The sequence below is a fragment of the Apium graveolens genome, chromosome 2, assembly GCF_009905375.1.
Source record: "Apium graveolens cultivar Ventura chromosome 2, ASM990537v1, whole genome shotgun sequence".
Lineage (NCBI taxonomy): Eukaryota > Viridiplantae > Streptophyta > Magnoliopsida > Apiales > Apiaceae > Apium > Apium graveolens.
Window position 1 is genome coordinate 319403079 of NC_133648.1, and position 17978 is coordinate 319421056.

At 37.1% G+C, this 17978-nt stretch overlaps 1 protein-coding gene and 1 non-coding gene across 2 annotated transcripts; both read left to right on the top strand.

The window, feature by feature from the left end:
* Nucleotides 1-3623: 3623 nt before the first annotated feature.
* Nucleotides 3624-3730, top strand: LOC141709767 (small nucleolar RNA R71). The gene has a single exon (XR_012570328.1). It is a non-coding gene; the product is annotated as a small nucleolar RNA R71 (small nucleolar RNA).
* Nucleotides 3731-8891: 5161 nt separating this feature from the next.
* On the top strand, nucleotides 8892-16827 carry LOC141708999 (uncharacterized). The gene is made up of 8 exons (XM_074512878.1): nucleotides 8892-9051; nucleotides 9316-12728; nucleotides 12811-12969; nucleotides 13098-13277; nucleotides 13489-13683; nucleotides 15214-15312; nucleotides 15393-15998; nucleotides 16124-16827. The coding sequence occupies exons 2-8, from the start codon at nucleotides 9324-9326 to the stop codon at nucleotides 16484-16486; spliced, it is 5007 nt and encodes a 1668-aa protein (XP_074368979.1). The 5' UTR covers nucleotides 8892-9051; nucleotides 9316-9323; the 3' UTR covers nucleotides 16487-16827.
* The last annotated feature ends 1151 nt before the right edge of the window (nucleotides 16828-17978 follow it).

A 17978-nucleotide genomic window follows, 5' to 3' on the forward strand; every position in this document is an offset into this window, starting at 1 on the left:
TCTCACAGAATGTGATACATCTCCTGATGATCTGGTCAGCTCCTTGTCTAAACAAATACGGTTCATCCCACATATACCACTTCACCTCATGCAAAAACTTCTTCTTTTGAGTTGTGGTCAATTTAGGAGGCATTATATTGCTGATAATATAATTCACAATATCTGCGAACCATGGCTCTTCCTCCTGAACTGCGAACAACTGCTCATCCGGAAAAAATTCGTTGATCAATGTCTTATCATGTGAAGTAGACTCGGGATTCTCCAATCTAGAGAGATGGTCAACTACTTGATTCTCAGTACCTTTTCGATCCTTGATCTCTAACTCAAATTCTTGTAGCAAAAGCACCCAACGAATAAGTCGCAGCTTCGAATCCTTCTTGGAAACCAAATAGCGAATGACCGCATGATCAGTGAACACTGTCACTTTTATCCCAAGCAGATAAGATCGAATTTTTTCGAAACCGAAGACTATAGCCAAGAGCTCCTTCTCAGTAGTAGTGTAGTTCATTTGGGCCCCATTTAAGGTCTTGCTAGCATAGTAGACCACATGAAAGAGATTATTCTTGCGCTGCCCAAGAACTGCGCCCACCGCATAATCACTCGCATCACACTTCATCTCAAAAGGCTCTGTCCAATCAGGTACTGTAATAACTGGTGCAGTGGTCAAACTCTTCTTAAGAGTCTCGAATGCCGTCAAACATTCATCATCAAATTTGAAAGGCACATCCTTCTCAATCAAGTTGCACAGCGGCTTAGATATCTTCGAAAAATCCTTGATGAAACGCCGATAAAAACCCGCATGACCAAGAAAACTACGGATTCCTTTCACAGAAATAGGTGGTGGAAGATTTTCAATGACTCCCACCTTGGCTTTGTCCACCTCAAGACCCTTGCTAGAGACCTTATGCCCAAGAATAATGCCTTCACGCACCATAAAATGACATTTTTCCCAATTGAGCACCAAATTAGTTTCCACACACCTTTTGAGTACTGCACGAAGATTATTCAAACATTCATCATACGAATGTCCAAATACGGAGAAGTCGTCCATGAACACCTCGACGTTATTTCCAATCATGTCAGTGAATATAGCCATCATACATCTCTGAAAAGTGGTTGGTGCGCCACATAACCCAAACGAAACTCTGCGAAAATCAAACGTGCCAAATGGACAAGTGAAGGTAGTCTTTTCCTGATCCTCTGGTGCAATACAAATTTGATTATACCCTGAGTAGCCATCCAGAAGACAATAATACTCATGATCGGCCAACATGTCAAGCATCTGATCAATAAATGAAAGCGGGAAGTGATCCTTCCTTGTGGCCTTGTTTAACTTTCTGTAATCCATGCATACTCTCCATCCTGTGACTGTTCGAGTGGGGATGAGCTCGTTCTTTTTATTTGCTACCACAGTGATACCTCCTTTCTTGGGTACACATTGCACGGGGCTCACCCAAGAACTGTCAGAAATAGGATAAATGATTCCTGCATCTAGCCACTTCAGAATTTCTTTCTTCACCACCTCTTTCATGATAGGATTAAGTCTGCGTTGTTGCTCAACAGTCGGCTTACTACCCTCCTCTAGCAGAATCTTATGCATGCAATATGAAGGGTTGATCCCTTTGATGTCTTATATGGTCCATCCAATAGCCGATTTGAATTCTCTCAAGATCCTTAAAAGCTTGTCCTCCTCACTACCTGAAAGGTCAGATGCAATAATAACAGGTAAAGTAGATGCATCACCTAAAAAAGCATACCTCAAGTGTTCAAGCAATGGATTAAGCTCCAAGGTAGGTGCTTCCTCAATTGATGGTTTGAGCTTTCCTTCAGCATTTTAGAGGTCAGAAGTACCAAGAGATTCAAACGGCATGTCTAGCTTTCGCCTCCAGGGAGAAGCATTAAGATATTGTAGTTGCTCATTGCCATCCTCATCATCACTGTCAAAATCCCCCATTAAGGCCTTCTCTAATGCATCAGACATTAGCATATGATCAAGTTCTGAAGTAACCACAGAATCAATCAAATCCACTTTTAAGCACTCCTCATCTTCTGTAGGGAATTTTATTGCTTTGAATACATTGAATGTCACATCCTGATCCTGCACCCGCATTGTAAGTTCACCTTTCTGCACATCTATCAAGGTACGACCAGTAGCCAAGAAAGGTCTTCCCAAGATTATGGGAATCTTCTTATCTTCCTCGAAATCCAAAATAACAAAGTCTGCAGGAAAGAAGAGCTTATCCACTTTGACTAGCACATCCTCCACTATGCCTCGTGGGTAAGTAATAGAACGATCAGCCAATTGTAGAGACATGTAGGTGGGCTTTGGATCATGCAAATCCAACTTTTTAAAGATCGACAACGGCATCAGATTGATGCTTGCTCCCAAATCGTAAAGGCACTTGTCAAAAGATAACTTGCCAATGGTGCAAGGAATGGTGAAGCTACCTGGATCTTTAAGCTTTGGAGGTAACTTTTGCTGCAGCACAGCACTGCATTCTTCCGTTAGAGCAACGGTCTCAAGGTCATCCAGTTTCACCTTCCTTGAAAGAATACTCTTCATAAACCTCGCATAACTAGGCATTTGCTCCAGAGCCTCAGCGAAAGATATATTGATGTGAAGTTTCTTGAACACCTCCAGAAACTTACCGAACTGCTTATCCAGCTTTTGTTGTTGCAATCTCTTAGGGAAAGGTGGTGGAGGATAGAGCTGTTTCTCCCCTGTATTACCCTCAGGCAGAGTGTGTTCAACAGTAGTCTTCCTTGGTTCCGCCGCTTTCTCCTTTTGTTTAGCTTCTGCATCTCCAACTTCTGCTTCTCCTTCTTTTGCTTTTTCAGCATCATCAACTTTTCCAGACCTTAAGGTAATAACCTTGACTTGCTCTTTAGCTTCCTTCCTGCCTGGCACTTCAGTGTCACTGGGAAGTGTGCCAGGTTGACGATTGAGCACTGCATTGGCTATTTGAAAAATTTGATTTTCCAAGGTCTTGATCGACACCGCCTGACTCTTGCACAACAACTTAAGTTCCTCAAAATCAGCACTAGTGGGTGCAGCCGCACCTCCCTGTTGAGGATATGATTGCCTTTGAGCATACTGCTGCAATTGCTAGAATCCAGGTGGATTGAACTGTTTACTTACGCCTTACTGATATGGTTGCTGAATAGCATTCTGATTATTACCCCAGCTGAAATTTGGATGATTTCTTTTGTTAGGATGATAAGTAGCTGGCACAGACTGTTGTTGTCGCTGATAATTGTTCACATACTGAACAGATTCATTAACAAGAGAGCACTGATCTGTAGCATGAGAACCTGCACAAAGCTCACAGACCATAGCTATTTGATTGACTCCATAGGTGGCTAGAGAATCGACCTTCATAGACAGCGCTTGGAGCTGCGCTGCAATAACGATGGTTGCATCGACTTCCAGAATACCTGCTACCTTCCCAGGCATCATCCTTTGAGTTGGGTTTTGATGCTCATTTGCAGCCATAGTCTCAATAAGATTATAAGCCTCAGTATAGCTTTTGGCCCACAAGGTGCCTCCAGCTGCTGCATCGAGCATGGGCCGAGATTGGGCCCCCAAACCATTATAGAAACCAGTGATCACCATCCAATCGGGCATTCTATGATGTGGACACTTTCTCAACATCTCCTTGTAGTGCTCCCAAGCTTCGCACATAGATTCTGTAGGTTGCTGCGCAAACTGAGTAAGAGCACTCCTCATAGCAGCAGTCTTTGCCATTGGATAAAACTTCACCAGAAACTTTTGCGCAAGATCTTACCAAGTAGTGATGGACCCAACTGGTTCAGAATGTAACCAGTCCTTAGCTTTATCCCTCAGAGAGAATGGGAAAAGCCTCAGCTTGATAGCCTCATCAGTCACACCATTATATTTGAAAGTACTGCAGATCTCGACAAAATTCCTTATGTGCATGTTGGGGTCTTCAATCGCAGCACCTCCAAAAAAACAGAATTCTGCACCATCTGAATAGTGTCCGGCTTGATTTCAAAGGTGTTAGCCTGAATAGCCGGATGAAGAATGCTTGACTGAATGTCATCAATTTTAGGCCGAGAAAAGTGCATAAGAGCTGGATCTGCCGGAACAATACGATCACCCATGATTACTGGCTCTTTCTGCTCACTTCCTGAATCCGAATCTTCAAAATCTATCTTCTCCGGAATATCAAGAACTTCTTCTGTCTCCTCAGTTGTATCTAAAGTCCTCTTGCAAGTACGAGAACGAGTTTGCATAAACGCTCGCTAAAGTACCTGAAACACAACCGGAAACAATAAGTAACATGTCTTAATCACTGAGTCCTAATGACCAATGATGGTAAGTACATAAACTAAACAAATACGTCGAGTCCCCGGCAGCGGCGCCAAAAATTTGTTAGGGCGAAATCACGCGCTAATAATACACGCAAGTATACGCGTTCGCAAGTAATATAGAATACTTTCTAGTTCGTTCCCACAGAGACTCAGACTAATTATGTTCAATTAAACTCACTCACCAATGTATGATTACTTCTCAATGTTAAGACAATAACACTTAGATTTAATTAACTAATTATTAACTACAATTAACTACTAGAATTAAGCACTTAATTAACACTTATAATTAACAATATTAAAACACTCATGAGATCTCAACTTCATTACTATTTCTTTCAATAGTCATTGTTATTACCCTTAGCATGCAACAGTGATGATATTAATCGAATAACACGAAACTGATAAAAGCCAACTTTCATTGTACTAATACCATTCTACCAAGCATCCACAATTAAGATAAAAGTTGAATAGGCATCAATTATGTTGAGTCCCTATATGTCTACAGAAATTGACAACATAACGATTTAAGAATAAGTTATTCCTTTTGATTACACAGGGCGAATAAAACGGTTAGAGTTACCCACTAATCATGCATACTCGTACATGAACCTATGCTAGCATGGCAAGTTCTAAATCTCAAGATCCACCGTCGCTTCATAAGAGATTAACACCCTATCTTATATGTTCGCGACGCACATAAGACGAATACGCACAACCAATACTAGATATCATACAATCATCACACACTAAGGTATTAAACAACTAACTAAAGAATTCCATAGTAAATCTGTTACGACCCCATGATCACGATTAGCCCATAATAGCACTCATCGTCATCATGGGTTCATATGAAAATATGATAAATAAACACAAGAGAATAATAACTAAAACTACTTATATTAAACCAGAGTACGTCACAAGAGTAAATAGGTTCAAAGCAAAGAAAACTAGCATCCAACGTTACAACGAAATAAAGAATCACAAGAAAATATGCTTCCTCTTCGTTGCGGTGTGCTAAAACGGTCTTCTTTCTTATCTCCTTTGCTCTTCGATTAATACTACGATCCAATCCCGTGAAACGTCTCTAAAATCTACTTATATAGGAGTCCCATAAAACCAAGATTACTCAGAAGTTGGAAGCCAAACAGAAATAGGAGTCTAAAATAATTATTCTGAATTTACGACCCTGCGCGGCCGCTTAGCATAGCTGAGCGGGCGCTCAGCTTCCTGCACGGACGCTCAGCAGAGCTGAGCGGGTGCTCAGACCCTTTCTGGAAAAATGATCTGTCTGCTCCGTTTCTTCGCTGCAATCTGCCCCTATCTTCCCACTTGCAATGCTAAACACATGCCAAGGTTTATTATTGATGAATTCTCTCCCGAAATGCAACTGATACCCTGAAATGCACAAATACTAGAAAAACGCATCGAATACACAAAATACTTGATTTCAAGACACCAATTTAAGCTATTATAAGACGTTCTAAGTGGTATAAAATGCCACTTATCACTAACTTAGAGAACTACTTAAATTCACTTCTTCTAGGGAGTGCCTCCTTCACTAATGAGGGCGCACCTTGATTATTTAAAGTGTTTTAGCATTAATCCTCCTGTAAGCATAAGGGCGCGCCTCCCTATATCTATAAGGTGCGCCCCTTCTTCCTTCTTGATAAAATTAAAAATAGATGTCTTATCTTTTCCTTAGTTTTAGGCATCAATATCCCAATTCTGACCAATTGACCCGGTTTTGACCCGAACAAGGTTTATACCAAATTTTGGGTATAATAGACACAACATTAATATGCTTCATCATTATCATTATATACTTTATATATACATTAATGTAAATGTAAAATTAATTTAACTAAATCATTATTTGTTAAAATCTATTAATTTTGCATGATTATTATATATATATATATTTATACATATATACATTCATACACATACACGCAAACACACACACATACACACACACACACACGTGCACATGTACTTATTTGAACCAGACTAAGGGGTCAAAAGCGAATACTCGAAATCATGTATCAAGCATACATATGTGCATTGAACTATTTAGGCAAAAGTTCCACAACCACAGTTGGTTCTGGGAGCTGGGGAACCAACCGGGGATCCGCAATGATTTATTGCGGAAGCCACGTGGACTTATACAATGATTCATTGCGGAAGCCACATGGACTTCCGCAATGAATCATTGCGGAAGCTAATTCCTTCTTTAATTATTTTAAAATAAAATAAATATAACATCATTTTATATATTTAAATTATGTTATTATTATTAAATAATTCAACTATAATAAAATTAAGTATTTCATAAATTTAGTAAAAAATGTATCACTAAATAATAATTTTATAATTCAAATATAATAATATTCATTTCATATTTATTACTATTAGATTATTTCGAGAAACGTTTATCCGAGAAGGTTTTTGTTTCGTAAACTTATGACACCATGAGTTTATGTATCAAAAACCATACCGGGTACACGATTCTCAAAATAATATAATAATAGTAATAATTAAATGAATAATATTTTAAAAAATAATAATAATATTGTATTATTTAATAAAATATATTTTTACTAAATTTATAAAATATTTTTTGAAAGATATAAATGTGAACATAAGAAGTCCACGTTAAAAATAGTTTATTTATTATATTTGAATATATATATATATATATTTCAAATTTAAATATACAAAATTCTCCATTTCGAAAAAATGATAGAATTTATACTCAAAGTACTTCATCCGTGGTTATGATGCGTTAAAATAGTTTGATACATAATTGTATAGTATTCTTTTCTAACCAGACTTTATATCATAGATAAATTATTCTAAATTAATATTATATTTGTTAAATTATTATTTTTTTATTTTTTAGTGTACTTATTTTACCAAAATAGAAGGTAAAATAAATAATATTTATGTTCAAAAAATTTTAAAAAATGATATCAAAAATTTATATAAAATCAACAAGGGGTATCAAATTTGTAATGAATTTTAAAAATTTTTATTAATTTTTTTGTGACACAAAAAATGTTAAAAAAAAAAAAAAAAATTCACTGCTTCCGCAATGATTCATTGCGGAAGCATATACTTCCGCAATGAATCATTGCGAAAGGAGAGAAAACATTTTATAATTCGCGCGTCATTGGCGCGTTTGTTGGTTAGAAAATTAAATACTCCTTCCGCAATGATTCATTGCGGAAGTATTAAATGCACTTTCACCAAACTCCTTCAGCAATGATTCATTGCGGAAGCATTAAATGCATTATCACCAACCTCCTTTCTAGCCTTAAATGCATTCTCACCAACCTACTTTTTCGAATTTTCAAATATAAATTACTTAAAAAAATTATAAAAAATTGAAAATAATATAAATTTTTGGTCAAAAAAATTACACAATTTATTTTCTAAAAAAATTTGTACATTTTTTTCTGGAATTTTTGAAAATATTTTTTTACTTAATTCTAATTTTCATATTTAAATTACTTCAAAAAATCATAAAAAATTAAAATTAACATAAATTTAGTCAAAAAAATTATTACAATATTTATTTTCTCAAAAATTTTATCTTCTTACATTTTTTATGGAATTTTTTGAAAATATTTATATGTTTCCTTTTTTATCACTTAATTCGAATTTTCGAATTTAAATATTTTAAAAAATCATAAAAAATTGGAAATAATATAAATTTACTTGTGGAAGGAGAAGAACTAAAAATTGCCTTTGTTATCGCATTAATCGCTTGAAATTGTATCGGTTATACCTATTTTTGAGTTTTAATCGAATAAAAACTATTAACAACAGAGAATAAAATTTATCGGTGTTGAGGACCTTCCGCAATGAATCATTGCAGAATGACCTTCCGCAATGAATCATTGCGGAAGGGTTGGTTGGTTCTGAAAAAACCCCAGCCAACCATGATTGGGGAGGGGACCCAACTATTTATGGCTCTAATTAGACAAATTATATATATATATAGTTATATATATATATATATAACTATGATATGTTTATGAAATGAATTCAAATTTAGGCAAAAATTAATGAACTTTCAATACAAGTTTGTATTGACAAACTTTCAATACAAGTTTGTATTGACAGGACACTAAGTGTTGTATAACCAATCAATCACATTCTTAAACAACAAATCTACAAAAAAAAATTAATCTCATTCCTAACTTAAAAAGAAATAAAATAATTATTAACAAATCAATATTTTATACATATTTAGAGAATGTCTGTGCCTCACACCGTCTAAATCTATCACACCGTCTAAAGATTGTATTATTCTTTTCAAAATGTATGAGATTTTAAAATATTTATCAAAAACTCTATTAAATTACGTACACAAAATCCGCAAAAGAAATAAAATCAGTAACTATCTTTCATAATTTACGAATTATTTTATATAACCCCAATCCAAAAAAGTTGATAAATTAAATTAAAAAAAATATATATTTTAGATTATTGAAATCCGATCTCCTTTCCGAAATATAACACATTCGGGTTTAATATTTCGACATCGGAGCCGATCTTACCCGTGTCCTCTCTATTAAACTGAAAAACAGCACACAAGCACAGCTTCATTTTCAGTTGGTTACGTTTCTGTAAGAAACAACAAACCACTGTTTTTACAATTCATTCCCAGTTGTATTTCAATTGTATGATCACTCGCTTATCACAACAGCCCAGGTCTCTCTCTCTCTCTCTCTCTCTCTCTCTCTATCTATCTCTCTCTCTCTCCCTCTCTCTCTCTCTCTCTATCTCCTTACTTCCCTCTCTCTCAATCTCTCTCTCTTCTCTCTCTCTCTCAATCTCTCTCTCTCACATTGCATGTGTTTGGTTGTTTTATTGTTTAATTATGCTTGTTGTTACTCTCTGTTGCGGATCTGTTTGTTTTATTATTTAATTGTGTATTTATTATAATTAATTTTGTTGTATATATGTGATCGCTAGGGTTGTTAATGATGGCTGGTAGTGTAGATGATATTGGGGGTAAAACACAATTGTGTTCACACCAGGATTGTGGTGGGACCGGGATCAAGTTTGACTGTAATGGGAATGGCAATGTGTGTCGTGATCTCGATGTTTCATATGTTTTTGTTGATGGTGTCGGTGATGGGAATGGTTTTGGTTTAAGTGGTGAGGAGAATTGTGATCCAGAGGTTGCGGTGGGGATGGGTAAAGAGGTGGATTTGCATTGTGAAATTGTTGAGAAAGGGATGAGTGAGGATCGAGTTGAGGGTGAGGCGGGAGAGGATTTGGGATCAAAGAGTGGTAGTGGTTTGGAGCTTCGAGTGAGTGAAGGGACGGGTGAGGATCAAGTTGAGGGTGAGCGTGGAGAGGATTTGGAATATCGAAATGGTATAGAGGAGAATTGTGATCAAGATTTTGCCGTGGGGACAGATAAAGAGGTGGACTTGCACTGTGAAATTGTTGAGAGTGGGATGAGTGGGGATCGAGTTGATGGTGAGACGGGAGAGGATTTGCACTGTGAAATTGTAGAGAGTGGGACGAGTGGGGATCGAGTTGATGGTGAGACGGCAGAGAATTTGGGATCGAAGAGTGGCAGTGGTTTGGGGCTTGGCGTGAGTGAAGGGACGGGTGAGGATCGAGTTGAGGAGAACTGTGATCCAGAGGTTGCGGTGGGGATGGGTAAAGAGGTGGATTTGCATTGTGAAATTGTTGATAATGGGATGAGTGAGGATCGAGTTAAGGGTGAGGCCGGAGAGGATTTGGGATCAAAGAGTGGTAGTGGTTTGGAGCTTGGAGTGAGTGAAGGGACGGGTGAGGATCAAGTTGAGGGTGAGCGTGGAGAGGATTTGGAATATCGAAATGGTATAGAGGAGAATTGTGATCAAGATTTTGCCGTGGGGACAGATAAAGAGGTGGACTTGCACTGTGAAATTGTTGAGAGTGGGATGAGTGTGGATCGAGTTGATGGTGAGACGGGAGAGGATTTGCACTGTGAAATTGTAGAGAGTGGGACGAGTGGGGATCGAGTTGATGGTGAGACGGCAGAGAATTTGGGATCGAAGAGTGGCAGTGGTTTGGGGCTTGGCGTGAGTGAAGGGACGGGTGAGGATCGAGTTGAGGGTGAGCGTGGAGAGGATTTGGAATCGAAGAGTGGTGTAGAGGAGAATTGTGATCAAGATTTGGCGGTGGGGACAGATAAAGAGGTGAACCTGCACTGTGAAATTGTTGAGAGTGGGATGAGTGGGGATCGAGTTGATGGTGAGACGGGAGAGGATTTGGGATCGAAGAGTGGTACTGGTTTGGAGCTTGGAGTGAGTGAAGGGATGGGTGTGAATCGAGTTGAGGGTGAGTGTGGAGAGGATTTGGAATCAAAGAGTGGTGTAGAGGAGAATTGTGATCAAGATTTTGCGGTGGGGATGGATAAAGAGGTGGACTTGCCTTGCGAATTTGTTGAGAGTGCGACGAGTGAGGGGACGGGTGAGGTTGGAGTGAGTGAGAGGACGGCGATTGTATCAGCGGATAAGAGTGAATTGTCGGATAAGAGTGGAGAGGATGTGGAGGAGAATGGTGTGGTTACGATATCAGAGGTGGGAAAGAGTGAGCAGTCAGGTACGATTGATTTGGGGGATGCGGAATGTGAATTGGGAAAGGTTGAGGCTGAGGTTGGGGAGGAAGAGGTACAGGAGGAAACTGAGCTGAAGTTAGTAGAGGGAGACTCGGAAATGAAAGATCTGGGCAATTTTAGGGAAGTTAAAGATTTGAGTAGTGACGCGGAATTTGGAGAGGGACAGGAGGGGTTGATTACATTAACAGATGCAGGTGAATTTGATAAGAGTGTAAAGGCTGTCGAGCAAGATCTTGTAGTCCCTCCTGGAGATTTTGAAGAGGGTAATCAATCCAACACTGTTGCTGTGGGGGATGGTGTATGTGAATTGGCTGAGATTGAGGTTGATGTTGGGGAAGGGAAATTAAAGGATCAAACTGAGCTAAATTCAGTAAAAGAAACTTTGGAATCTGATGTCAGGACAACAAAATCTGTTAATTGTGTGTCTCATGATCTTGAAGAAAATCAGTACAAGTTTGAAGATAAGACAGTTTTGGATAGTGAGCTAGATGGGAGTGTTCAAATGGGTAATGAGGTCAGTGCAGTAGTGGATAAAGAAATCATATGCACGGCTGCTGCCAATGATTTTGAAGGCCTTGATAAATGCATGGATGGAAGCCAACCTGTTAACAAACTAGATTTGACTCCCTCAGATGCTGCAACCCCTTATTCTATGGATAAGGTGCCAATAGAATGCGGTGAAAACATTACTGCTGGTACAGATGATTGTGCAGCAGTGCAACAGGAAGCATCCAAAAGTGTATTAGTTCAGGGGATTAGAGCGGCAAACTCGACGGAATTGGACTCTAATATAAATCAAGCATATGCTGAATTGATTGAGCATGTTCCAGCTAAAGTTTTTGGAAGTGTCCTTCCTAGTATTGACAATGGTACAGTTTCGGATCAAGGACCTGCTCATGCTGACCGCGGAGTTGGTCAAGTTCAGGGCAATGACGCAGAAAGAGTCCCCCTTGATACTGATGGGACACTGACAACTGAAACTGCCACCAGATCTGTCACGGATCAAAGTGAGATTTCACAAATAAACCTTGGGGAACAGAGAAGTGTCTGCACAAAGTCTCCCGAGCTGAATGGAAATCCTGGTAATGCTCAGTCCGATTGTATGGTGGCACAAGTTCAACATGATGTAATCTCGCGGTTTGATTGCAATGGTGCTACAATAATAGAGCCAGAAGTCAGGAATCTAGTTCGTCCAGTTACTGACAACAAGTCTGAATTGGTTACTAAGCATTTTTATACAGAAGATGTGAAGAGTGGCATCTTCTCTGAAACCGATGCCACAGAATCTGAAATTGGAGTTGCTAATGGTCTTTCTAGTGACGCTCCTAATGATGTGAGGTCTGAAACTAAGATCGAGTTTGGTACAATAGATTCGGCAGAGATTAAATCCTGGGGTCGTAATTCGCTTTCCAAATCCCAAGTCTTGAATGGTGACATTGACTGTAAACACAAACAGGGTATCTTCCCGACCAATTTAGTCGAGTCTGAAGGTTGTCCTGGTATGAGTTTAAAATCTGATTTTCAAAACCATTCTGCCATAAACCGTTCTGATATGCATGCCAAAGATGCAACTGTAGCTTCCATTGTTGAATCTGTGGATGGACAAAGTATCGGAAATGTGCCCAACGCAAAGCCATTTCAGTTTCTTGCAAAATTTCCTAGAATTGATGATGATAAGCTTCGAGAACAGATAAGAAATGCTCAGCTGTTAGTTGAGGAGAAGACTGTTCTAAGAGATAATATTAGATGTGAAATCGATGTCAAAAGGGTATGTGCTTTGTCTTGTGAATTTATGATCATGATATGATTGCAACTTATTTGATGTAACAATTGAATGCTTCTGTGAACAGGCCAATCTCCAGTCACTTGGCAATGAATTTGAAGCTACGAAATCAGATGAGAGAGCTGTAAGGAGACTAGTTAAGCTAAAACGGCAGGAAATAGACTTTGTTCAAGAGAAAATTAATAGAGTGAAGAATTCAGTTTCGGTTATGGAAATTACTAACAGAGTAAGCAATTTTTCTTACTACGAGTTTTATCTCTTGTATTATAATACCCACATTTATTATTGAAATTATATGTAATTTATATTTAGTTCATTATATAAACATCAGTGGTTTTTTTTCATTGACAATAGATAGCACATATGGAACACATGATAGAGCATGAGACCCATCCCTTAAAGGAGGAAAAGCAGTTGCTTCGCGAAATTAATGTACTGAAGAAGCTACGAGGTCAAATCTCTGAAAATGTCTGTTCCGCTGAAGAAGTCACTCAGGCTATGAGTCAGTTAGAACCCGCAGAGATGCAGCTAAAGGTACGTATCTCTCAGTTGTCCCTTTATTGAGTTTGTTTTATATTCACAAAAAACAGAGAGTAAATAGATAACACCAGCTCATCACATCTGATTTAAGTAATCCCAGAGTGTTTAGAAGAATATATATGCGCTCTGTTCTAGCCAGAGCTTTTGATCCCTCACTTTAGTTCCATGCGCTCTGAGTTCCAGTCATACATTTTTGCACGTGTAGACATTAAAGAAGGAACTTGGTGACCTTAAGGGCAAGGTCTCTAAAGCTGAAGCTGCTGTTAACCTGTTGGGAAAGCAACACAATGATGAAAGTAAAAAGCTAAGAGAATTACAGGCTCGGTTCCGAGCTGCGAATGATATTCGGCAGGATGCATACAAAAACCTCTTAGGTTTGAAAAAGCAATTGCACGAGAAGGTTTGTTCTCACATAGCTCATTTATCTCTTTTCCTTCAAATCAATTTAAGTATATTTGACCTATTTTAAAGGAAGTTTGATGGAGGAGCTCCATCGACAGTCTCCCTGTAGATTTTATTGCTAACTTGAAATTAAAAATATTGAACATAAGAATACAAAAACTGTACGAGGAGGCTAGAAGTCTAGAACCATGGACTAACCCTGGGGGTCATCACCCACTTAATTAAATTAGTAGTTGCAAGTTCTATAATTTTTTAATTAAGAGTTGGATAGCATCAATTATTTTTATGAAATTTGTTGTACAGATTATCAAGATTTAAGTCCCTGCTCGTTCAATTTTTTTTTTTATCTAAAGTGAGCTAGTGTAAAAACTTGTAAAATCGCAACAAATTTATAGATTGAAATTTTGACCTCACCATCAAGAGCCTTGCACTCTTTCCATGAGGGATAAACATACTTTTTCACTCTTTTTTCCTCAATGTCACATTATAATTGTCTCCCCCCTCCCCCAAACCCAACATTTTGTTCTGGGTCCACCACTGACTAGAACTGTGTAATTAGTAATTACTCCACCTTCGTTGTTCGCAATAAAGATATTGATGACTCTTAAGTTGTTTCTATCTGTTTCCTCATCAATTTACTCATCACCAAATAGGAAACAATAATTCATTTTGGATGGCAATAGAACATCCAGTCTTCCCTGTCAATATGATATGTGTCCATGCTAGTGAAACGGTATTTTTACTGTAGCAATACCAAAATATTTTGTTTTATGCTTTTATATGTCTCTGGATCAGGTCTAATGGTATAAGAGTATAAACACCAAGCTATGTTGCAATATACCAAAATGAGTGCAAAGGACGGGTAGTAGATTACAATTGGACTGTTGGAGTTTTCTCTTGAGTCTGTGTCATTATTTTTCCTTTCGCAACATGACTTTGGCTAGCATATTGAGAAAATTTTATCATATCAGAGTTCCGACTCTTTAACTTCCCACCTCTTGAACTTTACAGTAATATATATTTAATGAATACTCTTGTTAATTAGGCAAGGTGATGTTTAAATTATTTAAAAAATATAAGCGCACTGCTAAAGTTGAGCGATTTTTTTCGCAGAGTAAAACCGTTAGTTATATGTAGTTTTTATTATATTATCAAAATTTACACTCAATTAGTTTAAATATTATTTGTAGTTTGTTATATGCATATTTGGTTCATAATATTCTTATTAGATACTCATGATTGTGTTCCAGCCGAATTCATTGGCGAAGGCCATGCATCATGCATAAACGAATTCTACAGTATAGTTTGGTTAGAAATTTTTTCCGATTTATTGATCTGGTTTACTATAATGTGGAGCTTTTGTATTATAGCCTTTCCATTTTCTCATTTGTAAATGAATTATATTAACTGAACTACAACAGACAAGGCTAAAAGCAATAAAATAGTTGAGATACTGAATGAAGCAACATAAATTACGTCAAAGTAGTTTCATAGAGCTTTTAAATTAAAAATTGCTGGTACATTACAGGGAAAGCATTTTTACATATACAAGGATGATGCCAAGGCAGCTAGTGATTATGCACTCAACGGAGATAAGGAGGCACTATATCATCTTTGCGCTAAACAGGTTGGTTATCCTACCTCTATTTTACTTTTTAGTCTCTATTGTTTTTCCCTTGGATTTGTGCTGACTATTAAATTATTTAGGTGGACACTTTCATGGATCTTTGGAACAAGAATGATGAGTTCCGGGAAGATTATGTTAGATGCAACATGAGAAGTACTCTGAGGAGATTTAAAACATTGGATGGCCGTTCACTTGGGCCCGATGAGGAGGTTCATGTCTTCCCCGTTTATGTGGGCGAAAGAGAGAGTCGGAAACTCGATAATCCATCAAGAACAACGAACCCATCATCACCAACAATTTTGAAACAAGAAAATACAGCACAATCTGTTGAAAGAGAACCAATAGATGATAAATCCTTGGTGATGGCAGAGCCAAAGAGCAAGATGTTGAAAAGCAAAACGTCTGTTAATCCTATTCCGGAGAGTGGCTTGTATATTAGTTTTAGACAACTTGAGGTTGAGGAGACCAAGGAGGAAGAGAAAGAGCAAACAAAAGCGGAACTGGAATTAGCGAGGAAGGATGAGATGTTAAGGAAAGAGGAGATTGTTGCAAAGTTGAAGGAGCAACTTCGACTGGAGGAGAAAGTGAAAGCTCAGGAGGCACTTGAGAGGAAAAAGCGAAATGCAGAGAAGGCTCAAGTGAGGGCTGTGTTACGAGCTCAAAAGGAAGCTGAGCTGAAGGAAAAGGTAATCACCATTCCATCAAATGCATTTATACTTATTTAATATTTTTTATAAGCATGAATATGTTACACAAGTTACATATTTTGTTTTGTCTCCATTTCGTGATGTAAAAACTGATGCTTGTGTAGGAGAGGGAGAAGCGAATGAGAAAGAAGGAAAAGAAGGAAAATAAGACTCCTGATGGTGAAAATAGTCCGGAACTCCAGCCGGACAATATTAAGGACGAGAGTAAGGATAGTCCTACGACAAAACCTAGTAAAACATCACATATTAACAGGTACAACAAAACAAAAGCTACTATCCCTCCTGCTCTTCGCAACAGAGGCAAGAGACGCTTAAAACAATTGATGGGGTGGATTTTTGGCGGGCTGATGATTCTTCTCGTAATATTCTTGGTGGTAAATGGTGGAGCTTCTAAGAACCTTAGACCTCGTAAAGACGACGGCTATTTGGGCAACCATCAGCCGGCTCAACCTATTTGGCAATCTTAGACTTTCGACAGTTCTAAATTCTTTTCGTTCATTTTACTGGCATTCTTCACCAAGAGAGAGAGAGAGAGGCAACTGTTTTCCTTGGCTAATTTGACTCTGTTATTTGTTAACTTGGCCTTGGCTTAGCAACAGGCTTAGTTTATTATAATGTCGAGTGAACATTAGGAAAATAATAATTTCCCTATGCTATGTATACATCAGGTTTCTCGGGTTTAAATCCATTTTCATTTATACAAAACCAAATAATTTAGTCCCTGTAAATTTGCATTCTTGTGGTGAAAATGGCATCTTTGGTCGTTTAAGCACATCAATATAAATGTATAATGCGTCTCCTTTTATTATTTTTCAACATTCTTACATTTACATGGAAAGCTATATTGAAATTTGCGGTATTTCACTTGATGTATGTTCTTTTTGTAACTTAATTTTTATAAATATTTCAAAATGAATTACGTTGTTTTTTATTATCTAATGTCTGTGTGGGAAATCTTAAAATACGTAATTCATGACTTAAAATGAATAAGGGACTTATAAGTAATAAGTAGATGGATACTTATAAGTTAGATAAGTGTTTGGTTAAATGTCAGAATTTTTTTTACTTAACTGAGTTAAAATAAATAAATTTTAAATATAATTATCTTAATTCGTAAATTTTAAATTAGAAAGACATGTAAAAACATAAATTTTTAAATAAAAGTTAATAAAAAAATGAAAAATCAAAATAAGTTGAGAAAAAGTACGTCATTGCTAACATTCAACTTATCAGCTTATAAGTTGTAAATTCAACTTATAAGCTAGGTCGACAAACACTCGTCAATAAGTATTTACAGTATTCTAAAAATTTACGAGTCTGAAAATTGCTCGTTATCAGTATTCTAAAAATTGTCGAGTCTGATCACATAAGCCGTCATTATTTGTCGAGATGCACGTTATCTTTAAAATCATTTTAGGAATAATTTTGAAAAATCTACCATTTTTTAATTAAATATTTATATTCGAAGTGTAGTTTATTTTCTAATTATTTAGTATGTAGGATAAAACATTTTTTCTAAACAAAATATATAAATATGTAGATTTTTTTGACTAATTTGGTTTATATACCTTACAATTAAGTATCTATTCTAATAATAAAAAATCTCGTATTGAGTAAGAATCGAAACCAAAATTCAAACCGATAAAAAAAAGCCCTTAAACACTCAAAATATTGTCTCGGCGACCGTGTTATAGATTTCGGAAATCGGAACTATTCGTTTGAGGTACCGATTTACGATTTATCGGATGATTTTTAAAAAATCGGATGATTTATCGGAAATCGGTCAAATCGGACAAATATTTTTGATCGATTTTTAAGCGATTTATCGGCGATTTTTGAAAAATCGGCCGATTTTTATAACAGAGCTCGGGGCTATGTAAATATCGCGCTTTGTAAATATGTAGATATTTATGTTGGAGGGGAGCATAAATATCATTACGAATATTTACATTTTCAATA